Source organism: Ornithodoros turicata, unplaced genomic scaffold (genome assembly GCF_037126465.1).
Source record: "Ornithodoros turicata isolate Travis unplaced genomic scaffold, ASM3712646v1 Chromosome42, whole genome shotgun sequence".
NCBI classification, from domain to species: domain Eukaryota; kingdom Metazoa; phylum Arthropoda; class Arachnida; order Ixodida; family Argasidae; genus Ornithodoros; species Ornithodoros turicata.
In genome coordinates, this window is record NW_026999372.1 from 915,645 (window position 1) to 943,262 (window position 27,618).

Below are 27,618 nucleotides of genomic sequence, written 5' to 3' on the forward strand. Positions count from 1 at the left end.
CTAGGAATTATGCTGTCACTCTGTGTGGAGGAGAAAAACCCAGCCAAAAAACCTGAAGCAGAAGAGAAACAATACGTGTAACAAAGAAATATTTATTACAGGTACAATACAACAGGATTGAATTGGTATCACAGATCAAACACAATATTTCTTATTAACTGTAATCATACACACAAGTTTTCAGTGAATCAGAAGGGAGAACACGATTTAACCAAAGAAGATGTTCTTAACCAATACGATTACAATCAAAATTACAAGTTTTATTATAAAAAGCCTGAGATGTGAGAACACGATAGATGTAAGTAATTTCGAGCGCAATAGGGAATCTAAGTTTCCTATTCCAACATAACACAAATTTAATTAATCAATTTCTATTGAAGTGAATAGTGCAGGCATCCACATACCCAGAAATCCACGCATAGCATTAATATAGAACCAATCATCCAACATGTAGGGAAATAATAGCAAAACGAGAAACGATCACCACATTTAATCAAAGAAGATATTCTTAATCAATATGATTATAAACAAAAGTATAAGTTGTGCTATAAAAAGCCTAATATTTCTATAAGTGAGAACCATCAGTGCAATAGTGGGAAGTTCTGATAGTTGTATCTAATTAGCTGTGAACAGCGGAGACCTTGGAAGACTATGGGACACGAACACAAGAGGAAATAAAATCTATAGCACTAGAAAGAAGTTATTCTTAAACAAAAAAGCAAAGGAGAATAATTTATCATTTTAATTATCATAAAATCATCCTCGTGACATAATCTAATCGAACACTATACAATTTTCATTCTAAGAGACACTACAAACACTTTGTTTTATGAATCCAACACAGAAAATAGATATGTTAAAAATGAACTTCACCACATAGCACGCTCCTAGCCAACAACCAGCTCTGATGATATCTGCCCTGATTTGTTGAAGATGGGTGCCGTTAGATGTATGGAAGACCACGGATCACGAACGACAAGAACACAAGACGAAATAAAATCTATACCACTACAAAGAAGATATTCCTAATCAATATGATCACAATCAAATTACAAGGTGTATTATAAATATTCCTACATGTGAGAACCATCACTGCAATAGACGTAAGGAAATAAAGAGAAAAAACACAATCAACAGCTACAAATAATAGAAAGCCAAACCTGCACACCATCCAACACGTAGAGAAATAATAGCTAATCAATCTGTCAAGAGGAGAAATATTACAATATAGCACAGACTTAACGTTGAAGAACAGAGGAACACTCTAAGCGGTGACATGTAAACAACAACAACAGGAAAACAATCTATCATTGAACCATCATGAAATCGAACAACATACAATTTTCATTCTAACAAACACTACGAACCTTGATGGAGGTATCCAAGACATATAAAATATGCAATGTTACATATCGGTTTTCACTCTTTTCCTTAAAGCCATGAGATTTTATGTCTCTATCTAAATGACCAAGACGAAGCAACTCCCATGCTTTATCACTGAAAGGGTTGGGGGCTAATTCCTTCGTCCAGCAAACAGGGCGTTCTAGAGGTCAGGTAAGATAGTTCAAAGGCGATATATTTTATTGTGCCGCGCAAATAGATGTCGATATTATTCGCGGGGATCACTATATTTTCGTATCCTTTCCTTGAAACGGAAATCTTTCGTCAAAGTGGTTGACAAGTCGACTAAGTTTGTACGGATGCGATATTGTTATTGAACATCTAGAAAAAGTCCAAATTATTAAATGGTAGCAACAATACTCAATCAAAAAACGATAAACAAATTTAATTACATCAAGTTTTGTAATATCTTGCAGCAGAAAGTTCTACATAGATGAACCACACAGAAAAATCAAATGTGAAACAACGCAGAAATATCAGGCATTCCCAACTCAGAGATTATTTTTATTTATCTCAATCGAGTGAACAATTGAAACAAATATGACACAATTAATACGTCATGCATACATAATGTCGAACTCATAGAATATCAGTCGAACCTGAAACAAAACAATAATTAATTCAGACAAATCATTTCTAAGCAAGCAGCGTGAACACACCGTAGAATCTGTACAGAAACTTGCCATTTTCAATGAATAAACATGATCAACTCGTGGATTCAAGCGATAAAGTGTGATGAAACCCGACGACCCCCAACACCAACATCAAGTTAGGGAGGGACGGCCTCTAGTATGGCCTTGTGCATAGAATCATTGAAAGCGCGCATTTTTTCTTACTCATCACATCTTTTTGTAAATCGATTTCCATAATTCTCATGGCATGTAGATATTAATAACATTCTAAAAAATTGAGCATAGATATGCTTTTAATTAAGTGTAGACGCGCACTTGAAAACAGGAGAGACAATTGTTCTACATTGAAAAGATAGACAGATTTTGTAATCGCTACCGTAAGTCATGGGAAGATGTGATAAAACACTGATTCGAAAAGGAAGAGCCGCGAAACGATTTCATTATCGCTGCATTTCAATACGTCGTCAACGTCGGAAGGGCCACTGGGATTGATGGCGGAGATTTTGAGATTTGCTAACGAAGAATTGAAATACACTAGAGCAGATGTAATTGTAATCATTGCAATGGGCATTGCGTTCATCAAGAAAGCAGTCAGATCAAATTATCATATTTCGTTTCGCGGCTCTTCCTTTTCGAATCAGTGTTTTATCACATCTTCCCATGACTTATGGTAGCGATTACAAAATCTGTCTATCTTTTCAATGTAGAACAATTGTCTCTCCTGTTTTCAAGTGCGTGTCTACACTTAATGAAAAGCATATCTATGCTCATTTTATTGGTTATTTTTTTTAGAATGTTATTAATATCTACATGCCATGAGAATTATGGAAAAGCGATTTACAAAAAGATGTGATGAGTAAGAAAAAAATGTGCGCTTTCAATGATTCTATGCACAAGGCCATAGTAGAGCCCGTCCCTCCCTAACTTGATGTTGGTGTTGGGGGTCGTCGGGTTTCATCACACTTTATCGCTTGAATCCACTAATTGATCATGTTTATTCATTGAAAATGGCAAGTTTCTGTACAGATTCTACGGTGTGTTCACGCTGCTAGCTTAGAAATGATTTGTCTGAATTAATTATTGTTTTGTTTCAGGTTCGACTGATATTCTATGAGTTGGACATTATGTATGCATGATGTATTAATTGTGTCATATTTGTTTCAATTATTCACTCGATTGAGATAAGTAAAAATAATGTCTGAGTTGGGTATGCCTGATATTTCTGAGTTGTGTTTCACATTTGATATTTCTGTGTGGTTGATCTATATAGAACTTTCTGCTGCAAGATATTACCAAACTTGATGTAATTAAATTTGTTTCTCGTTTTTTGATTGAGTATTGTTGCTACCATTTAATAATTTGGACTTTCTCTAGATGTTCAATAACAATACCGCATCTGTACAAACTTAGTCGACTTCTCCACCACTTTGATTGAAGATTTCCGTTTCAAGGAAAGGATACGAAAATATAGTGATCCCCGCGAATAATATCGACATCTATTTGCGTGGCACAATAAAATATATCGCCTTTGAACTATCTTATCTGACCTCTAGAACGCCCTGTTTGCTGGACGAAGGAATTAGCCACCATCCCTTTGGGTGATAAAGCATGGGAGTTGCTTCGTCTTGGTCATTTAGATAGAGACATAAAGTCTCCAGGCTTTAAGAAAAAGAGTGAAAACCGAGATGTAAACATTGCATATTTTATATGTCTTGGATACCTCCATCAAGGTTCGTAGTGTTTGTTAGAATGAAAATTGTATGTTGGTCGATTTCATGATGGTTCATAATAGATTATTTTCCTCTGTTGTTTACATGTCGCCGCTTGGAGTGTTCCTCTGTTCTTCAGAGTATTGGTCTGTGCTATATTGTAATATTTCTCCTCTTGACAGATTGATTAGCTATTATTTCTCTACGTGTTGGATGGTGTGCAGGTTTGGCTTTCTATTATTTGTAGCTGTTGATTGTGTTTTTTCTCGTTATTTCCTTGCGTCTGTTGCAATGATGGTTCTCACATGTAGGAATATTTATAATACAACTTGTAATTTGATTGTGATCATATTGATTACGAATATCTTCTGTGTAGTGGTATATATTTTATATCCTCTTGTGTTCATGTCCCATATTCTTCCAGGGTCTCTGGTGTTCACAGTTAATTACATACAACCATCAGAACTTCCCGCTATTGCACTGATGGTTCTCAGGTATAGGAATATTAGACTTTTTATAACACAGCTTATAATTTTGTTTATAATCACATTGATTAAGAATATCTTCTTTGATTAAATGTGGTGATCGTTTCTCGTTTTCATATGGTGTAGCTATTATTTCCCTACATGTTGGATTATTGGTTCTGTATTAATGCTATGTGTTGATTCGAATTATTGCCTTGTGCCTGCGCTATTCACTTCAATAGAAATTGATTAATTAAATGTGTGTCATATTGGAATATTAAACTAAGCTTCCATATTATGCTCGCAAATTACATCTATCAGGTGCCCACATCTCGGACTTTTTATAATAAAACTTGTAATTTTGATTGTAATCGTATTAAGAACATTTTCTTTGATTAAATGTGCTACTGCATTTTAATTTCAGAATCTAAGGACTGGATATAATTAATAAATTATGTATATTATTCACATGTACTGCCGTGTGTTTTTGTTTCTTCTGTTACAGGTCGTGAAGTTTTCTCGGCTGGGTTTTTCTCCGTCACCTGATCGGCATCACAATCGGCACAATTCCCAGCACTATTGGCTTTAATAAATATATCTCAACTTGATTGGCATTACAATTGGCATTAATAAATATATTTTCACTTGTACTTTTTGTGTATGACCCTTCTTCGCATGCCTCTGCATGTTATAAGCGCGCGGAAAACCCTCCGCACACGCGCCGCGTGGGGAAAAATACGCGCAGGGCTGAGGGGCAGGGCCCAGGGGTCCAGGTTGCTGAGTGCACCGGCCGTAGCCTGGACATGACTGAATACTACTGCGACAAGCTACGTCAAACGACAATTCAGGAAAACGCCAATGCGCGTGGTGGCAGGGTTCGAACTTTCACTCTCCGGATCTCCCTCAAGCGATGTCACCTTTGTAGCACGTCAGCTTGGCTTTCACCTGAATTATCTGCCTCAAGTGCAGGGCCGGACAAATCAGTCATGATTCCTGTCTCGTCACGCGTTTCTAAGTCACTCATCCAGTGAAACACGAGGTGGGCGGTATCTGTGGCAGACTTCTTCTAACAGGGTGTGGGGTGAAGACAGCCTTGGTCCGGATAAGTATCTCAAGAAGACTGTGGAACCGCCAGTTGTACGTGAAAAAGTCCTTACCAGCAGTACCATTTGTTCGCCTCTTTGTTCACATATTCGGGGGGAAGGACGAGGCCGTGTTCCCTCATAAAGCTTTCTTCGCAGACAGTCTGTGCAAGTGATAACGTTTTGTTCGGGCACTTTGATGCAACGTCGCCTGAAAAGGGAGACAATTATGCATGTAACGTTGCCCCAACTAACTTGTACAAATAATTTCAGAACGACTATCTCCCTGCTTTCAAGAAACCCAGTAGAAGATGCATCCAACAGTGATTACGTGGTAGTCAATTTTTCATATGACTTACGTTTTAAGTTTCTACAGTTTGAAAGATTACTGTTCTCTTGCAGACTTTTCGCGATGACCTGTCTAGAATACAGACAGGTCATGGCGAACAAGTGTATTCGTGTACATTTGTGGTCGTTGCCAGTGTTTAGGGCTTGATGCTTCTTCCGTAAAATCGTTCCGGTGCGACGCCGTTTTATTAGGAAGAGCTCAGAGTAAGTGCCCCATTACACTCGCGTCGTGCAGTTTTTTAACATGTGTTATCTTGCAGAATTCGAGAACTCCTTGTTGACATGAAAAAGTAGATTGGAAGGCTTGTACAGGACATCCCGGATTAAATGAGATTCAGGACAGGTCCAGCACCCCCTCCCCCCCAACGTTTCCCCTACGCGCTTATGAAGAACTTATACGACTTAATAGCCAGTTTGTGAATTGTGAACTGAGACACAATCGGTTTAGTGTTCACGTCTTTGCAAGTGTGATTCCTGCAGCATATGGATGTTCATTGCATCTAAAGTATCTGTATGGTATCTGGATCCGATTGCAAAAATATTCCACGAGGTTTGTACGGCTGGTCATTTGTCTGCATTATAGTCTTTCTTAAACATAATTTTCAATCATTGGTGAGATAGCATATTGCCCCACGAAGTTACAGCAGGCTCACAACACTGGGCACACGACCAATCAGAGTGCGACGGCGTAGATATTATGCATAGCCATTGGGCCAATCAGGAGCTTCAACGTTTTGCTGAACTTTCAGGCGGTCCTGGCCACCATGAAGTTCTACTGGATTTCACGCCTCCCGCCGTTATACGGTATTCAAAGTAACTGAAGCGACTTTTGGCTAAAAGAAACATTTTATTCACACAAAGCACAATCGGAGAGCGCACACAGTCTCGGCCAATGAGCTTCCAACGTTGTAGATGGGCGCAGTGGTCCATATTCTACAGCCTCGGGTACCTGAGGAGGACTGGCTACAGTACGTTTTGAGCAGTCACTTCACCTCTTGTGATATCATTGCTCTTTAGGCCTCCTGTCCTTCCCCAGTGCTCTGATGCTAAAGACTTTCAATCTCTGTTGCGCACTTGTGTATCTCTGTCAGGAATATATTCATCCAGTTGTGTAATTGTTACGTATATATAATTCATCATGTCTTTATAAAACGTTATTCAGATTGCTTCTGCTTTTCGTTCATCAATTCGTATAAGTAAAAACAAATACACCGGAATGCGTGGAGGGCATGGTAATGGGACACTGTCGGCGAAAGAGTCCGGAGCAGGTATCGGGAATCCTGATCGGACCTATGTGTTCCCAATATTGCCAAACGTGCGTAGGACCATTGCCTGCAGGCGGCACGCGCCCGATTTGTCAGGATCTTCGCCCGTCATCGGTCTGCGGGTCTGCCAATGGGCTGTGCTGCTTGGGCTGCATCGCTCAACTGCAAAAAGGCATCTACGCTGCTCTATCCTTACGATTTTTGTTACAAAAATCTATTACGAATGAAACACTGTGTGTGAAAGGTGTAGCCTCTGGCACTGACATCATGGTCGTTATCATCCTTGAGACTCAATGGTTCTTTTGGATTTACTTTGTTGAGATGAAGCGCGTGTCCTTTTACCTCGCCTGTTCTTCTACACTCTTCTATTCACTCTATGTGGCTTCCTCTATCTCCTGTTTTTATATTTCTCCGCACTGTGTCGTGATGAAACACAGAAGAAAAAGAAAGAGAGAGAAATCGAGACACCAATAAAATGATCTCTGGAAAGCTACTGTATGAACCCTTATTATGTACAGGGTGCTTTTATTGTTTACAGATTTTGGTTAAAAAAAGAAGCTAAACTGAGAATAACAGAGACGCGATCTTGCAGGCATGTTATACGAGCCCGTGGACATCCTCTCAGAAACTACAGGATGGCTAATTACCTGAAATTCAACTTATTATATTTTGGGGGTAAAACGCGTGTTGTACTACGTATCCTCAAACGAACACTTACTTTGAAACACAAATCGCTAAAGTTTGCTATGCATATTCAGTCGGTAGCGTGTTCGCCTTCTGATCCCGAGATCGCGGCTTCGAACCCGACTGAGGAGGCCAGCAACTTGGTGGCAGGGTACAAGTTGCTTAGACATGCCGTCTTCCGCGAGGGACGTTAAATACCGGGTGCCGTGTCGTGAGCTTTCATGGCACGTTAAAGAACCCTCAGGTGGGCAAAAGCAATCCACAGACCGACCGACAGTTGTCTCGCGACGTAAACACCCAATTATTATTATTTGCTATGCATATGAGGAGTACCTGAATCCCCAAAACTCTTGTGTGAAAAAAGAGCGACGCCCATTCCACGTCAAAGGGCCACGTGGTTTCGGGCGATGAAGCTGATTGGGTTGAGGGCTGATCTGCTGTTCAGATAGATCGGCCCTATTTGTGGCCCATATAAGCTGCCGACACCGAAGGTCATGCCGATTCGGATTATCTCTCGTACGTGCTTGTCTTCGGATCGCAGAAAAGGAGCTAGGATTTAAATAACGGCTGGCTGAAAATCTGCTATCTTTTACTTCTCCGAAAGCAGTCAATAAGTGAACTGACGTATTTTAGGTAATTAGTCGTGCAGTAGATGTACGCGTTTTCCCACAGGACGTACGCCTGACCGCATGACCCCGGTGCAAAAACCATGCTTATACCTGTGCCGCTCCACAGCCTTATTGTAAACAAGTTCTGTAGATAATAAAACCATCGGGTTGTTGAACAAATGCTGTCTCGTAAACGGCATGTTGAGTGCAACTTGAGTATTTCATGTCGCACGCCGTGTTATTGAGGAATATAAGTAATCGACCGTCGACAGACACGCATGAACGCCGAGGTAAGTAGCGGGATAACAGCATAACAAAAGTATTTGCGTTACTTTTATTTGGTACAGTTAGCCGTCTCGAATTTATTTTCTGTGCGACCAGATTCCTTACTGTTGAAAGTACACCGGGATCTTCGTTAATGATTGATTGGAATTTGTAAATTCTTTTTTTTAATTCTTTCTAATTCGAATTCGAGTTCCTTTTTATTCTTCAATCAAACTTTAGCTCCGTAAAGGCAGGGAACAACACCAGTCTTACCTCATTTACAAATTCCAATCAATCTTTAACGAAGATCCCGGTGTACTTTCAACAGTAATGAATCTGGTCGCCTAGATGGGATATACTTTCCTTTTTTTCCTCTTTTCAGCTACGCCCTCAGTACCGCTCACCCTGAGCTGGCTCACTAAGAAGAATGACATCACCAAACGACTTGAACTTGCGGAATGTTCCAGACTCACGGCAACTACCACGTGGCACATTTGCACCGATTGTGATGTCACTTACCGAGCCTATTTAAGCATATGCACCCTTGTACCTCTTTCGTCCTGACGAAGACAGTGCCACTGTCGAAACGTCGACCATTCTTTTATAACCTACGTTTTAAGTTACCCATTACATAAATTAGTTTTTGTTAACTTTCCTGTAATCTGTCGTCCACATCTTATTATTTTACTTATATATATATATATATATATATATACAACGTGAAAATAGCCGAAGCTCTGTAGCTGCACGTTGAGCATATGTTTACTATTTGATCGTGCACTCCCAGCTAAGTACAGCTGTTTCGTCCTACTTGGGACTCGTCAGCCTGGCGTAGGGAAGTGACACGTTCTTGAGTCGGCGCTAACAGTGCGTCTCGGCGAGACATCAATGTTCCACGGTGACGGCGCCACCTGTGGAGGTCGCAGTGCAAGCCAGCACGTACATATACAACGTGAAAATAGCCGAAGCTCTGTAGCTGCAAGTTGAGCATATGTTTACTATTTGATCGTGCACTCTCAGCCAAGTACAGGTGTTTCGTCCTACATGGGACTCGTCAGCCTGGCGTAGGGAAGTGACACGATCTTGGGTCGGCACTAACATATATATATATATATATATATATATATATATATATACTCATGGAACGATGCGACAGCACCCAGAGGACACGTGTTTCCCCATGTTTGCAGCTCGTCAGCCCTGGGTAGCTGCGCATCGTTCGGAATTGGCAAACCAAGGGTCGCTCAGCGTGCGATATACACCTGGGAGGGTGACTGAGCACTCCTCAATGCCACAGTGCAAGCCAGTGAGTTATAAAGAAGGGAAAAGCCATTAAAGAAACAAGTAAATGACGCTAGACGTGTTTGAAATTCAAACTTACAGAACTCTGTAAGTTTGAATTTCAAACACGTCTAGCGTCATTTACTTGTTTCTTTAATGGCTTTTCCCCCTCTTTATATATATATATACATATAGTTGAAAGAAATGGGAGAGAGAAGACGAAAGTAGGGGAAGTAACAAAAAAGGGGTTTATTAAAACTTAAACATTATAAAAGTTAGGGAGGATGTCTACGTTACGGCGGAAGCTCCGCCTTCTTCGGGACGGAAGAGCTAAATCTGGCCACGAGGCTGATAAGCATTATCAGCCTCGTGGCCACATTTAGCTCTTTTGCAGAATAGAAGCAGAATTTAACTCTATTGCAGAATAAAAGACATAAATGTTGATTTCAAATTTTTCGATTAATATTGGAACGATAATGGAAGCCAGCAGACGCAACTGCGGTTGTAGGATGTGGCAACTTCATCGCTGGAGTTAGAAACACGACTGTTGAAACATGCCGTGCAACATGTGTTATGCCCGCGGCATTCTTTTTGTTATTTGATACTCACAGACTGGCTTCGATGTTCCACAGTCAGCGTTGATGTCCTTGAAGAACCGCTCAAGAAGAAACGTCTCATCGCATCTTTGTCTTTCGAGTATTTCCGGAACACAAGTCTTGCTGTATTCCATAACACTAGAAGAGATAAGACCTATAAGTAATCTCCGAAATTACTGGGATATTCTGACGCCATCTCATGACATCCCTTGATTGAGTCACGCAGAATAAGCAGCGCAGTCAACTGCACAGGAGAGATGGAACGGTTTTTCCCAGCATTCGAAGCGGCAAGCTACCTCAAACGTAAATCCAGATAATTTGGAAACAGCCAATTTGCATGGTGCTAGGAACTTGACTATTATTAGGAATAATTTACCTTCTGACAACATGGACAGACCCCTCGCTGCTTTGTTCACCAGACCTGTATCAGCGGCCGTGTTTACATTAACTCGGCAGAGCAGGTCCAGTTGACAGTCGAGTCGGGTTGAACTCATTCGACGCGGTTTACATAAACTCTCTTCAGCGAGAGCCGATCGCAGCGACGCTCCGCGTCCAGTCGAGTCGAGCCGTGCCAGCGCAGCGTCTCTTCGCTTCTGTTTCTGTACCCGTCTGCGCGGGCCTACGTTGAGCGATTGCTGTCTCGGACGCAGCGACACGCAGCGACACGATGTACTCGATCCCGCAGATCATTCGTTCCGAGCTGGACCAGTCGTCGTTTACATGCACTTCGCTGGTCGCGTGGAGCGAGTCAACGCGCCCCTGCTGTCGCGTTGACGCGACTCGACCCGGCGCGGAGTCAACTCGACCGAACAGCGTTTACACGAGCAAATGGAACTCCGGTCGAGCTCATGTAAACCTAGCTAGTGTGACACGTGAGGGGTGAGAGCTGCCACTAATCTGTTTGGTGTCGAGATAGAGGAGGAGCAAGCACAACAACTATGATACCGGGGTCTGTTGTGCTTGTGATATAGGCGCAAGGTGTACTACTATTCTTGGGTTAGTGAATGCTGAGGACAACAACTCGCGGTGTCGCTCTGGCAGCACAGGGACGTAATGGTTGACTTACTTAAAGCTGTGGTTGGTAGTCAGATTAGCCTGCGGAATTATTAAGCCTGGCCTCCCTGCAAATTGGCATACGATCACAGAGTACGTCAGCACACAAGCTAAGTCAGCTACTACTCCTCTGTGCCAGACGCCACCGCGTGTCCAGATATCCTCAGAATTCACTAGTCCAATAATAGTATACCTTACGCCGACCAGTAGCTCACCCGCTTCTACTGAATTCCCGTTCTCACAGAGCTGTTTCCATTCTTGTGTATATAGACCGTTTCTCTTCTGTAACAGTTAACGGCATCTGTTCGCAACCATATCTCCCAACATCAGGAGTTCCCCAGGACTCCAACCTCGGGCCACTCTTCAGCGTTTTTGTCAACGATCTCGTTATGTGTATCCAACATTTTAACTTGCTACGGTATGTTGAGGATGTGAAATTGTTGAAAGTAGTCTCACCCCCATTGGATTGCGCCTTGCAACAAAGGGACATCGACCGTGTTATCCAGTGGTGTCGCACGAGCAAACTTCTAATCAACACAGGTGTCTTTCTCTCGTAAAACCAACATAACCTGTTATAAACACCGTTCCAGCACAAATGTCATCTTTGCGCTAACTTGGTCCGTGACCTCGGTGTCACGTTCGATTCGAAATGCTCCGCATTGCGCACTCTAGGACTCTGGGACATACAAAGATATTCCCAAATCCTGATGTTTTTGTATGCCCATATAAGGTCTATGTTGAGCCTCGCATCGCATACGCATCCTTAATATGGAACTGTCTAAGTAACCCTCAGCGCCTAGAAGCTGACCAAAAGAAAGCGCTCCACATTTCACACTACCTATATTTCGGTTACACCCCGAGATTCCAGACGTACAATTATGAATATCTACTCAGACACGTTGGTCTCATTCCCTTTTCAACTCAGCGCGACATACCGATGCCACTTTTTTATACAAGTGCCTTCAATCTCGGAATTGACCGTCCATAGTTGCTATGATCTCTGCCTTTCGGTATTCCAGGTGTGTCCCTACGGAAGCATCCTACATTTTTTTGCCCTGGTGTATTTAAAGGGGACACTATCTCGCGAGGCAAGACCCTCGTGACCTCGCTGTCATGTGATTGTTTTTTTCTGTAACACTTCCCGTTCTACTCCAAAGAGGTTGTATCTAAAGTTTTCCATTTGTGAAGTTCACTCATTTTGCTTATGCCCATTTTTCTTTTCCTGACATCCTGCAGTTCTTCTGATCAGTATTGGATATAATTCCTTCGATCTTTTACTCAGCTTTTTGCCGTCCTTTAGTCCTGTAATTTCACGTATGCGTAATGTAAAATATTACATTTTGTATAATATGAATATGTAAGACGTTCCTGTTGTTCCAGTTATTTTAGATATAAGCAGTCTATCCACCAACGCTATTGTATATATATTCTGTGGCCTACGTGTATATTGCGCAACCTGTGAGTATATTCTCTATTTCTTGGGTACCTATCGTTTTCGGCATTATGTAGAACTTTGTGAGTGTGCGCCAATACCGAGGCCCTCGAGGCTGTTATGGGCACATAATAAAAATGTGTGGCTCCAGTTGTTCTGTCTTCTACCATGTCCCTGCCTTCTTGCTGCTACTCGTCATCATAAACATAATAAAAATTACTATTATTATTATTATTATTATTTGACAATACAAAGCAAAATGAAGACAGCTTTTTCACCAAACCACACAAACTTGGCTGCACTAGACAGAACAGAATAGTAACTGTGGATGAATTAAGGGGGAGAAGAGCAAAACACAACGTTCCATGTATTCACATAAGCGACGTTCACTCCTCCAGGAGAGGATGCAAAAAACGTCACCGATTTTAGCTATCCCGTAAATACAAGTGATATACGTCGCCGTCCTGTTCCGTCCGTCCGTCCGTAGTCTTCTCGTGAATATGGACACGGGAGAACTGATGTTCTGAAGCTGGAACAACATGGAGGGGACAAATACATACAAAGCCTTCGTTAGTCTTCTCGTGCCGTGCTAACCTGCGGTAAATATCATGGGACGCAGCCGAAAGATAATTCGTACCAGACGACACGGAGATGCGTTCCAACGACCAGTCAATATTCATGGTTTGAATGCTCAACATAATGCACGGCGAAACTTTTGCCCCCATGCGAGTATTTTCTATTTCCATTTTTCTATTTTTCTTGAGTTCTCCTCCACTAGAATGTTCCGCGGGGATGACGGGAAGCGCCTATTGTATCAGAATTTGTGATATATAGCATGGATGTGCAAGTGGATGCAACCCTGTAGGACATTCCGAGGGCAGTTGAAAGAAAAAATCCTACCCGGTTCGGCATCCCGGGATCCACATTGCAAAATCCTGATACCACGGGATTGTAAAAACGGCTCGGGATCACGAATCCTAGGATGCCGATAATCCCGTCCCACTTTTTTCTGATAAAATGGCCGTTTGAAAAAAAATCGTCTTTAAAATGGCCGCTCACTTTATGGCCGTTTGAAACGCACATGGAAAAGAGCTTACCAACAATGCAGTTTGGATGCGTCTTGCAACTTCTGATAATTGCTGTTGCACGTATTCTTTGCACTGTCTAGTAATCCTGTAGGACAGATGGCACCTGAAAACGACAGATATGATTTCGTTTCATCGATGTTTTCGCCGCGCGGAAACTACGGATTCCATGTGGAATGGTACGGTGACCGAAGAATACCAATGGGCAGTCCTGGGAAGTAATCTAATCAGAAATAACTATTTTTTTTCTTTATCATGGGGTTCCAAGATCCTTGCGGCTTTAAATGGACAAATCAGACAAAGTGAATCACAGGGAACAGTACAGCAAAGCAACAACACGGGAACGCAGCAGAATAAAAGTGACGTGGATTGGTAGCACTACAATCGAAATGAAGAACGGAGAACAGTGCTGAATGGTGCATGATTTACAACAGAGGTGATGGATGAAGGTAAATAATTCCACAGTCTAAGTGAAAAGAGCTATGGGAAATGTACGGTTCATATTTGTGAGCAGCAGGAGCAGCATCGTCAATGAGTTTTTCCATTTCCAGATATACTCACATGACTCGGTACCGAGCAAAACCTCAACTCAACATCTGACTATTTTACTGGCCACACGTTCGGCTCTCAGCACCAGAAAGCTTTTCTTGGTCCGTAGATTGCATGTTCTTGGAGGCAGACACAGGGAGCCAATGTTGTATAAATAACCGTGCAGTTAATGAGGTGTTGCAATAATAATCAATAATAAATACAGATAATAATTATAAGTGAATAATACTAATAACAATAAACGGCAATACTTGATTTCCATAATCGCCACATAAATTTCAGCACTGAAGATTGACATTGCCCGGTATGGGATGTGATCGCAGACACATCTCAATTACCATTGCACATGTTACTCCTCCTTGTGTTCTTGACGCGTGCTGCACGTTCTTTGAATCTCTGACTTAAAGCTGCATGCTCCTTGCTTTGAAGCTGTCATGGTTTCTGTATTTTGACATATTAAACGGCATATTACGAGAAAGACGCTCATCGCCTGAGCTGAATAGATTGTTTCTCTGGAGAATTTCCGATTTTTCGAGAATTCCCGACATAACTACTACAATGTAACTACACACGTGCTCACCCAGAACCTTGACCTGCTCCCAAGGAGTCCCATTGAGTTGCAAGAGGGGTATCGAAAAAGTATGATGTTCTCCCTGAATGGTTTGTACCCTGTACTACTCTTTTCTCGAAGGTGAATTAGAATTCATCGAAACAAAATTTTCCCAATATGCCTTGTTAGCTTAGTGACGCGTCCACCTGGCTTTTGCACACGATTTTTAAAGGAAAACAGGTTTTGAGCAGTTGCATGCCTGCGGAAGAGATTTCCGAGATCGGTTCTGTTCCCTCGTGTCGTGTCATTCGCCTCATTAACACTCATATAATCATTGGACGATGGCAGACTAACAGCTTTCGTTTGAAAGGGGTTACAGTCCCAATGTAGAGTGCGCGTCGTTAAATTATCTGTTACCTGATACAACTTTAAAACCACAGAAAGTAATCGCAACCCCGAAGATTCTGATGTGTTCATGTACTGGATTCTTCTTATTATTACTGGACCATTACACTGAAGTGGACCCTTATATTTATAGTGGCAATGCCCCCGTACACTTGATGGGTTGCACAGCGTGAAGTCAACACAACAGACGAATTGATTAGCACTCTTCACAGTACCCTATCAAGGCAAATTTTAATTGCAACTGCCTCAAGAGGTGGCTTCAGTAGATGTATTACAGCAATTGTTTAAGATTTAAGGATTGTAACACCACCAGGTGAATATGTTGCATCTGCACGATCTTTTTGGAACAGGTTATAACACCAGAGTGAGTGTGTTTGTTGAGGATTCAGGTAAGTTTCTTGTAACAGAGAAGAGGAATGTGCCATACCTGTCTGAAATATCATTTAAGTCATAAAGATTGGCGAAGAGCCCTCGACAATTCCACTATTTTGACAAGGTTGGTTTATTATTACGCCGATCATTATATCGACGAGGATAGACATAGTGCAGAAAAAAGAGATGAAGCGTGCAATCCGGGTCTGCGTTAATGAGAAGAGTGTGCTGTTCAGAGAATATTTCTTTTTCGGGGTTGTTATTTGCTGCTTCTGAAGCTTTCTGTTTTTTGAGCAGTTTCGAGTTTCCAGGCGGTATATCAGAGAACGAGCCACTCGCCGATAGATTACCCATGGGCTGTCCTTTGACTAGGCGCTCGTGCTTGTGATTCAGCTTTACGAGCTCGCCTGCCATCACACTCCATCGAGGTAACGTCAGGAGGTGGTGCCTGTGAGAATGACACCACCGAAGAGGCTTGTGCGACAGCAGGCACTTCTGCAGCAGAAGCTGGCGTTTGAGGAAGAGGTGAGTATTTTGTGCTTTGCATTATCCTGTTTGTCTGTGTTGAGCAAGAGAATTCTGGGTTTCTAGGAAGTAGGGCTGCAAAGGATTTCTGGAGCTGGGACGAAGACAGCTTTTCTTCGTTTCTGGATCGCTTAGTCTAGACGTGCGTCACCTCTTTCTCGAACTTCCGTTTTGGACAAGACTTTGGACAAGACTTTGGACAAGACAAGAGTGATCACCTTCGCAGTTGACGCAGTTATCTGGCCCTCCCCAAGCAGCACACAATATTGGGCTCATATTGGTTGGTCATCGGCTATACGGGTCCAATATGGGACCCGTTTCGTCAAGGTTTTCCGCATATGAGCTCAAACTGGGCAATATGGGGCCCATATTGCCCAGTTTGAGCCACTATTGGGAAAATCCTGGCAATATTGGCCCCATATTGCCCGTGTAAACCACGTATTGGCGGAAAATGCAAAAAATGGTACCTTCCCGCGTTGCACGAACGCCCAAGCAGCACGACAAGATTGGACGTTGAAGTGTATGAAATGCCCAATTCAATACGTCGTTACATCCAACAACTTCCCGCAGATCATAGACATTCTTGAAAATAATCAACATACGGGGCAATCCCATTGTACCATTCACTAGAACTTGACAACTCAACTTTCCATTTTCTGGAAGCAGGCGACATCTTGCTTCGCATGCCAATGCCAATTGGTCGAACCGACTGAGAGTAAGCGTGGCCGTTTCAGCTAAATCACGCGTCATACAACTAATGTGCGACAGTCGGATCGGACGTTTCATACGGGCTAAAATGTCACAGGCTCTTTTGATAATGGAATTGTGGCTAGGTCAAGTAAAAAACACAATGTTTGATAGAAAGGGATGGATCTTCTGTAAAGTTAGGTGCTTTCACGTTACTGCACGCTGTGTGAGTTGCTGAGGCGTATGACCGTCACCGTCACCGTCACGAAAGTGTTTCGCTCCTTCGTACTCTCGGAGCTGGTTGGAAATTCTTGGCTCATGGACTATCGCGATTCCAATGAAAGCTCCTGAGGGATGTTTGGCATTATTGGCAGTTCAGTGAGACTGCCTGCCTAGCACTAGTCCATCCTGCTCTTCATTTTTAGGACGAGAGGTTTACTTTTTTCTAAATGTAATGTGCGCAAGCTTTCTGGGGCGATGCTGTGTTGTTTTTATAATTGTATGCAACGTGGTTCAATGAGATCTGCAGAAATGAAAAAGCAAAAAGGAGAGAGAAGAAATATCAGTGCTCAATATTAAAACGGATAATGCTTTATTATTACACGGACTCCCCTTTGGCGTTGCCACATAAGTATTTCCAATATTGGCGCAAAATGGGCTGCCCAATATGGGCAGCCCATATTGGTACAATATGGGGTCTGGTTGCACTCCCCATATTGAAAATCTTGGCAGCCCATATCGGTCCAATATTGGAGTAATATTGGCGTGCTGCTCGGGTCCACACTCTTTGAAATCATGGCCCTGCTTCGTGCATATACACAGCATGCAGATCCCTACAAGCATCGGATGAGCGAAGCTATAGGAATTGGAACACCCGAGGGAGTTTGGCACGTAAGGGCGTAGCTCGGTACAGATATAGTCTACCTTCACTTTATCTGGAAAAGTGTGGCTATTGCAATTGAGAACGGGGTCTCTATTGGTGACAGTCATTACTTTTGCATATTTTATCTTTTAGGTTCTCCAAAATTTCCTCAACAGAGATATCGATGATTTCCGGAACAGCTGTTACCACACAAACGATGCCGGGAGGCAGGGATGTTTCTACTGATTAGTTCTTTGGTTTCGAAGATGTGGTCGCTGCACACCCCCTGATGCACATTTGATCAATATGCCCCTGAACTATGTTTCTTAATTTCTGCATTCTGGAGAAAGAACGACGACATCCTTCCAGAGGTGTGTGACCACTGTACAGTATCAGGTATTCCAGTTGTCGGGACAGCTGGTTCCGGCACATTTATTGTGTCTGATCAAAGCATAAGAAGTTTTACCCATTTCAGGTTTACCTAATGAGTCTTCCGGTTGGTCTCTCACACCTCGTAGTCCCACATGTGAGAAGCTGGCAGAGTTATGAAGGTATTATTCTGGTATTTGTGGTGTTCCTAGACTCTTTATGGTGTTTGTAATGTGCACATCAAAACTGTCTGGTGCGACACCAGGCGATTCTGGTGATGTGCGGTTCTCCTGTGTGCACACTTACTGGCATGCTGTTTGATGTCCACATCAGAGTGGCCAGCTGTGACACCAGAATGCTTCTGGTGCCCTCTAGTATGCTTCGTGAACGAACCACAGTGACATAGTATTTTAATCTAACCGTTAGCGCCGCAATACCAAACTCACTTGAAGGTCGACATGCCGTGCCAGACGCCGCATATTAGTGCACTAAGCAGATAACATCACGCCTGCTCTGTTTACAGGTGCGACGTTATCTGGTGAGTGCGCTAATATGTGCCATGATCGAGCTCACCAATACGTGATGACGACCTTCATGTGATTTCTTAGCTGGGCCTGAACTCACGCCGTGTCAGAAGATTGTGATCATGAGTTTCAAGACCCAAAATGCCAAGCTCTGCCAGACATACAGGCCATCGCGTGATGGTCCTATTGAAAGAAACAGACTGACCAACCAAAACCCCCATCACCCCATCAAAAAAAAAACAAAAAAAAAAAAAAACACCGCCACCGTTCAAGGCCTCTACCCTTCGCCTCACGCCCTCTCGGCAGAGTACGGATAAGACCTTGGGACTAAGGGGATAGGGTCCGCAGTGGCGCCACTCAGCAAGAATCGGCGAACACTAATACCCTGCTGACAAGGGGTAAAGTAACATGTATATCTTATTACACAGACTATGCCCCTTTTATACCATGGGTAAGGCACAGATCATAGATGGAAAGGCTCCTATTCTAGCTGAGGGTATAGTACGGACTTCTGTGTATGTGATGTGTATAGTTTCAGTATTTTATGAATTTTGACGTATAGGACGTCTTCTACCACATGATTTTTATAGAGAGACACAACCGCAGTTAAACAGAGTTATATGATAAATACAGATGTCAATAGCATAAACTAACGTAAATTTTTACCCTCTGAAAATTGAACCCTCTGAACAGGGGGTTGTGAGGGGTTCAAGGTTTACACTGTACGATAATATTTTTTGTACTACAATCGACATTTATTTAGGGGTCTCCAGACTAGATTTCTGGGCTGTTAAAACTGTAACGCAACAAATAAGAAAACACAATTGTGTTGAGAAACTGTTGATGTAAATATATACAAGTTTTCCCTTTTATTCGACACAGGTATTTCATAAGAAAGCTGTGAGAGCAGCGCTGATGTCATCTTTGGCAGGTGTGTTATTCGTCCAGGTGTACTGCGTGCAACACAGTGTATGCTACTACTGCACGAGAAATTGATAACAGTGCGTTCCGCATAGATGTGTATTGATTTTCGTGATCTCTGGTGGGAGCCTAGCTTACGTTAGGTTAGGATAATTAAAAAAATCGCACAAATTCCAACGCTTCCAAACGCAGATTCCAAACACACCACGGACCTTCGGACATTGGACGCGCTCTATGTGAAAGCAAGCTGGAAGCTGTCGTGGTCAAGAACAACAACGTGATACCCGCCACTACACAGGAATAAGGCGCTTTGCTCATCATAGTTTCGGAATGGGTATCACAAAGCCCTTCTGATCTGCTAAATGGTCAGTTTTAGTACATTGGATGAACTCTACCAAAAAGATACACGCGAGAAGTAACATCCCCATTTCAGCCTTGGACTCGACTGCCTTTTCGGAGATCGCATGGCGCTGGCGGAAGGTACACGTGCTAGTGAGGGAGGCAAGTGTTCCTAAAGATGGTGTCTGTATGCTCTCAGTCGAGGGATTTCAGAATAACGTGTCATCATTTTAGAACGGTGTGTCATTTTCTATAACCAGAGCCTTAAGGGAACTGTATCGGGTTCCGGGAAGCCGTGCTAGAAAATACACGAGTCCTTCACGAAATTATGTGCTTGCTATGAAATAGATTTTTATTTCCGCGACTAGCGGAGCTAATAGAAAGAAGTGTTTTGTTGTGAGTCAAGTGTGAAGGTCCAGAAGTTAACTCTGGTTAAACAGTAATTTTCATTTACGGAAATTGTTCTGTTCCTCGCAGATATCGTTTACTGAGATGTGCCAGCTTTTGAAAGAGGGGAGCTCCAAATGGCTTTGCGTTTATAGCTTAGAGGGCGTAAACACAGATTCGCACAGATACCCACAACACCCTAACAACCCACAAAGTCTCGAAGCCACCCCCCTTGCTCAAACTTGGTGATGTTACCCAATATCTCTTCAAAGAGCATAAAAATACATGGGAGCAGTGACATCGCACCCCCTCCAGAGCCCAATACACACCCATGCACAAAATTTAGGGTTAACCACTGATGTTGTTACTTCACTTCTCTGGAAATTACGTCAAGTACTGTACTAAAGCCAGCGTGCTATTGATCCAAAAGGTGTGTCCTGTCATATCAACGCACACATCCGCGAGAAGATAAATGCAGGAGTTTCCTGGTTGATCGGTAGCGTAGTATTGCCAAGCGATCTGTCTGTTGCGGTGCTGAAAGCCATGTTCTAGGGCAGCGTCCATGGCTGACCGCACACGGAAATGTGCCAATCCTTGACTTAAAGCGTCGAAGGAAAGCGCCCAACGAGAACGCACAGCCGGCACCGCGATCCGAACCTCGGTCAGATTCCAGTTTCGGCGTGTAAAAGCGTTCGTCTTTTCCACGGAGCTAGAGCAACTGGAGATGTCAGTCAGACACGAAAACGAAAAGAAAGAAGTAAAGAAAGTACATGACAAGTATTTGTACTAGTCTCAGTGAATAACTCTTGTAATTTTCTTGTAATTTCCTCCGTAATTCTTGTAATAATTCATTGTTTTAATCCTATCTTATATGACTGCTCTACTGCAACAAGAGGGACGGCTCAATATGCTTGTTACCTGTTAGGATTTCATTTTGTGTCGGAACGTTTTTTGTTAGGAAACCTGTTTAAATGACCAAGTGCGTGTTTAATACGCACATGTTGGCCGATGTCGCTATCTTCACTACTACCGTTATTGTGTTTGTTAGTGTTTAGAAAAATTCTGTTAAGCGAATTGAGGCTCTGACGTTGGCAACAGTGAAAGATAAATGGACAGAACAGAAAACAAGCTGTACAAGATTGGGCTGGTTTTGGTAGCAAGCACGATGAAAAGAGTCTATTTAGCGGATAAGTTTGAACGCTATGTTTCTAAGTGTGAATGAATCCGCGATAAAATATAATATCTGCATTTTGGAATCATGATGAGCCAAGATGGCGACATTTGGTTGCGCTTCCATTTCCCAACATCGACTGCATTACTCGCAGTTATGGGTTGCCAAATGGACAAACGCGTGGTATGCCACTAGTGTCCCATGCGTATCCTGTCCACTAACGAATAAGACGAGAAAAAAATAGAAAAGAATAACAGCAAAATGGACGCACACGAAGAACAGGCATTGTTCAGATGTGTCCTGTTTGGTCCCAGCCTCGTTTTTGTCTTTTTCTTTTCTTTTTCTGCGTGTGACGCACAAGCTCACGGGGGTGGGCAACGTCACGACTACCGCTATTGGGGAAAGTGGGTCCTGGGCCGACTTCGAAGGGAACTCTGCCGACATATATATCACAGGGTCTGAGGGACAACCCACGAAAAACCGGGACGGCACAACTGACACCGGGATTCGAACCCCAGTACCTCACTGCCTGACGCCACATGGCCACCATACCCAAAGCTGACCAATCGCCGCCGACAAGAACGGCACTGGCGTAGTGAGTACGGAGGTACGTGCGCGGTCCTTCTTTTGGTTCTCTTGCAGAGCAAACGTTTGTCAATTCATATATCAAGGTTCCTTCGATTCTCGGCTGTTTCATCAGGACGATAGATTTCAGTAATGGACGTTTCCCAGAAAACATGCAATGACTTCGTTGATTAATGAATGTAACACATTTTTCGTCCAGTACTTGCACACACTGCCCTACGAGTATCCGCCTGATCGCATAAGTCGCCTGTGAAGATGACATCACTGCTGCTCTCACCGCTTTTTAATAAAATATGTACCGAATAAAAAGCACCTTGTACATATCGAACAATTCTACTGTTAAGAGGAAACAAAAAAACTACTATGCAGAAAGTTATGGAAAATACACCATTAGGTTGCAACTATCATAAGTGTGGAGCCGTTGCTTTTCTGCGTTTTCTCTCATGTGCCTTATTGGGTTTTATACTGACGCATTCAGTTTGTGCAGCATGATCTGACCCAGCAGGGAAGCGTCATCTTCTGTTTGGCCTTCTTGTGTCGCTTCTTCAAACACAAGCTGCACCGCTGATGAGGCCCTGCCGATAAGCGTGGCGTGTCGAAGGAGTAATCTCAGTCACAAATTTCATGCTACGCCCTCAATTCCCTGCTCTAAGGATCACCTTGAATATGAAAATAATTGTGCGATAATGCTGGTCACACTACCACCTTTGTTGTGATCAACATCACTAATTAACGAAATATTAAAATGTATTAGAAAATGCATCAATCCTTCAAACGACCACGGAAGACAGCACAGGCTATAACTAGTTAGAACACACTCCCCCTGAGATATGGTGACCTTTGCCACCGACGTCATAATAGCTACTGTTCCCCAAACACATGTAGGATGCATTATGCGCCAGCGCTCTTCCTATGCTTATACTCACACATCGAGCTCGATCCTGCACATTGGTATCTCATTTCACTCTGCACCTTGACAACATAATTTTGAAGAAGTTGTTCTCCACAGCCTTTTGGTTTTAATTGGTCTGGAACACAATTCTTCTTGTAGTCCAACATACTGCAAAAGATAGCAGACATATATCTGTTACATGACCCCGGACCTTCTCGTGGCTAATAAATTCTACTATTACTATTCACACTAATTACAACCCAGCTCCGGATTGTAAGACAGACAACACGTGACATTGAAGCACAACCCTGCAGAGAATACAAGACGTGATCACATTCAATTCTTTCTGCAATTTTATTTAGATTCAATGAGAAATCAAACTTCCAATTCGTTCAACGTGTACAGGACGACTATCTATCATTGACTGAATTGGACGTTTGCAGTGAAGCTGCCTTCGCGAAACCGGGTTCCACCGCGTTGTGTTGCGAAGACCGCTACCACGGAATAAGGAACCGAATGAATGAATTGGTTTAATTGGTGCCAATGAGAAAGGCTGATTTGCAATTGATTTAATGAGATCCAGCATTTCATGTATCACAGACTTCGCCAATACAAGGAATGAAAAGTCAGTTGGAAGAATTGTTCTAATGGGTATCAATGAGAAACTCCTTCCAAATTGATTGAACGAGATCAAACATGCTGCTTGGCATGTTGGTAATACAATAAGTGAGACGCCAGTTGTTGAAGGAATGGGCGTAATAGTGACCGACGGTACATGCTCATTCTAAAATTGAGTAATGGTATGATTAGCAAGAACGCTGTACGTCCGTAGAGAAAATGAACTAATTCGAGGATGTGGTCTTATTCGGACAAATGAAATTCCAGAATACGCATTGTATCGAAAAATATGGCACTTAAGGAAATGAAAATTGAATGGAAATGTGAAATTAAAATTTATTCCTAAAAAATCAAATAGCCGTTGCCCAATGTCGCGGAGGCTGGCCGCTGGTGCAAAGGCCAAGGAGGGCGCGTTGTAACACGTTTTCAATGCCGCACCACATAGTGATTCGTCCGCCTTGAAAATTGTTGAAAATTTTTGTGAATATTTCTTCAAAAGTACATGTGCCTTGGTAACTTCGTATTACTGCTCTTACTTGAAGTTATTGTTTTTGCATTCCGTGCAACATTCAACAGCGCTTAGGAGTAAGCGTTTCTCTAAGTCTCCCCCCCCCCCCCCCCCCTCTGCCGACGTATTCATCAGTCTCTTACCAAACGTCGAAGCGTGAGGATGTACAATTGGCACTTTTTCTACGTTGTTACCGATGCTTTTAGCATTGCTCGTAGGCGAATATGAGGCTTGAGAGAACACAGCCAGATGTGCGGGAAGATCGCTATGAACGGCACTGTGTGCAACGGTATGTAATGTGTTTTGTGCATATTTCATACTGACATGCCCTGTAAACGCGCAGTTGTTTGTTGTATATCCCATTCAAGTAGTTGGTTATATTTAAAATAAAGAAATACATATAGGATGCATGTATGAGCGTGTGCGATTCCTGCGATGGAAATAAAATGGATGCTGCAAGAGTGCTGATGCGAGCGACTCGGGTTGGATGAAACGTAGACATGGTGTTGAAGGAAGACAGGACGCTACGCAGACAACCAGTTTGTATGCTTCGTGTGCTCCATATTGCGAGTTAATGCACACACTTCCGTCTATACCCGGCGTGTGCCTCATATGGTCGAAGAGTTGCACAGTTGCAAATGTTTTTAAGTCTGGAATAGTTTACGAAGATGCGAGGAGACATTGCACCCAGGATTGTATTGTTCAACCACCTGTAACTGAGCAACTTTAGAAATTGCATTCGTAAGAACAATGAAAATTAAATACAAAGGGAACGCATGCCATAACATATTCCGCGCATAATGCGCGGCCGCATCAAAAAGCCGCATTCCATGGCGCTTCCCTCCAGCGCTATCTATGGCGCTCTGATCGAGAAAAGCGACTATTCATCCACCCATCCACAACTCATGCGCAGACGCGCGGATTCTTTCCTCTCCGCAGACGCAACCGTTATGTCTCAGGTGGACCAGACAACTAGGGCTGTTGGTGAAATGGCTCGGTGTATACACGTTAATCTTTCTCCAAACCAAACCACATAGGGCGTTGTCCTCTCTAGCAGTACATCATAACTCCTTGGAGTACCGCCAGTGTCGTATGAGGAACCGCAGGCAGCTTAAAGTATCATTATCGACAGGACAGGACATAAAACACCGAAGCCTCTGCCCCGCACGGGTTGGGCAGGAGAAACGTCAGGGGGGGGGGGGGGAGGGATCGCCCGATACACGCGACGAAGAGCTTACCAGCACAGTCGTTTTTCATTGCTGGACAACAGGCCTCTAGAAATGATGCCGTGTTCCTGTACGTATTTCCTCAAGCACACATCTTCCGCATCGGATATTGCTTTCTGATTGCACTCCAAGCCTGAAGAAGAACAGTACGATATATTTGGGTACTCATAATACGAAGCAGAGTCCGCATCTGATAACTTGCCTAGGGAATATTCCCTGCTCCCAGATTGACTTGTTACACATAGATATATCAGTTGTAAAAACCGGCGGCGGATAAAAGCGCGTATGTTTTGCTGCCCTCGTTAGTTGCCTCCCAGCCTTATCCGCAGCGCCACCAAAACGTTAACAGCGACAAATATAACGCAATAAGATCACGTTGCATCACGTTGCGTGCACCAGTCCGCGTCCTGCTAGGGGTCAGAGTTAGGTGGACGGCGCTGGTTTTTGAGGCGGCTTCTCCACGGCTGTGACACATTGCGACCTCGCTTGAGTTGTCAAAGGCCGATGTCTAGACTGGCGGGCAGGATGAGCGGACCGTTCACATCGTGCAATATTAACCATGGTTCCAGCAAAAACGGCTCCCGTGGTCGCCTCAGACCAAGAAAACGAAGCTCTGTGCATCTATACCGGTAAACCACCTTTCAGTGATTGGGCTGTTACGTTATGTTACACGCGCGTTTAGTTTTCCTCCCTGTAAAACTTTTTCCTTTTTCGTACTTAACTGGTGACACTCGGTCCTGCATTTGCACATGACATCGACACGGAACAGTCATCCGTAATACCGCCAGCCCCTCCCCGACAGGTACAAGCGCAGTTTATAGGACCGCGTTTTAACGCGCTCATTGCTCGTATGCACGTTTCGAAGCAGTTTTTTTTCTCTGGTATGCAAAAGCTCTAAGGCCTGGCAATGTATTGGCAAAACATCATTGAAATACAAAGGCGTCTTTTCGGGAAACGACCGCTTAAAATTCCTGTCCCTATGTCTAAGCGTTTGTCTGTTTCAGCGGATACCTGTAAGAGATAAACGCATCAAAATATGGAAATAAATGATACCAAATATAGCAATGGGCAACACCTAAAACCAGGGAAATCACGCGTCGAATTTGGAACAAAATTCCACTAGAGAGCATATTCGTCACTTTCTATATCACAGAGCGTTCGACCTGCGCAACAAAATTTGCGCTTCACCTGCTGGCCTGGATTCATACTAAAGGATACATACTGAAAATTTCGCAAGAATATATTTTAAAACTGGGGAGGTACCGCTTGCAACTACGTTAAAAAGTGAAACAAGTGCTTGTTTGCAAAAAGTAAAATTGAACAAGTCCTTGTATGTTCAAGTGCCTCATCCACTACACTGTCCCCTTCCGGTTCATCAGAAATTGCTGTTCCTGGTAGAGTACTGTTACATGCTGTAAAACTGCTTGGTCGAATCGGCAAGGGAAAAACATGTCTAGGGAAATTGTTCAGCTTAATGTATGTCGCTGTTGTATCTAATTTGCCACCTGGGCAATGCATTTCGATTCAGGCACATAAAATAGAACACTGTTATTCTGCATTGCACATGTATTCACCAAGATCACCTGCAAAAACCGCACGCGCATATTGTGACGATGCAGTAGCCTGACCTTTCTGGTTAGAAATACACCAGCAGGCCTCATACATGCCAAAAGTATTGGTGCTGTACATGATCTTTGTGTGCCTGGGGTCAATAAAGATGTACTGAATTTGCTTTCCACACAGGTGAGTGAAGTGTGGTGGTTGGAGGCATAGCGTTTATTTGAAATATCGTATGCTGGCTGAAGCGAACAGAGGGATCAGCGCATAACACTGGGGACGTATAATAGACGCGGCGCATAGAGTGGTGGCGTATATAAGCCGTGGTGGTAGACCCCAGTGGCGGATATATCCGGTCCTGAAGTAAGCGTTATAAATTTGCGAAATAGCGGCGCTTATTTATCCGCCATCGTGTTTAGAGTGGACAGCGGTGGGGCACAGAAGCTGCTTAACACACTTTTTTTTACTGTTCTCAGATCTAATAATATTTATGCACTTCTGTGTGCTCCCACACCCTGTGTATTGTTTTTTTTTGTTATTTGTCTATTATTGGTATAGTTCTAGATGAAAATGCTGGTAACAGGTTTTCCAGCGCACGTATTGCGCGGACGGCCTCAAACATGCCTTTGCCAGTCGCCTATTTTGCTCGAACATGATGGAAAATAAT

The 27,618-nt window shown here is 43.0% G+C and overlaps 1 protein-coding gene across 1 annotated transcript in view; it reads right to left on the reverse strand.

Annotated features, from left to right (window-relative positions):
• LOC135374083 (uncharacterized) overlaps positions 1-27,618 on the reverse strand; it is a 165,648-nt gene that overhangs the window by 19,778 nt on the left and 118,252 nt on the right. Inside the window, exons 14-18 of the mRNA XM_064607080.1 lie at positions 25,407-25,527; positions 23,077-23,210; positions 13,917-14,010; positions 10,348-10,472; positions 5,364-5,499 (exon numbers count right to left, since the gene is read on the reverse strand). Of these exons, the coding sequence (XP_064463150.1) occupies positions 5,364-5,499; positions 10,348-10,472; positions 13,917-14,010; positions 23,077-23,210; positions 25,407-25,527 (610 nt within the window). The remainder of the gene's footprint in view (positions 1-5,363; positions 5,500-10,347; positions 10,473-13,916; positions 14,011-23,076; positions 23,211-25,406; positions 25,528-27,618) is intronic.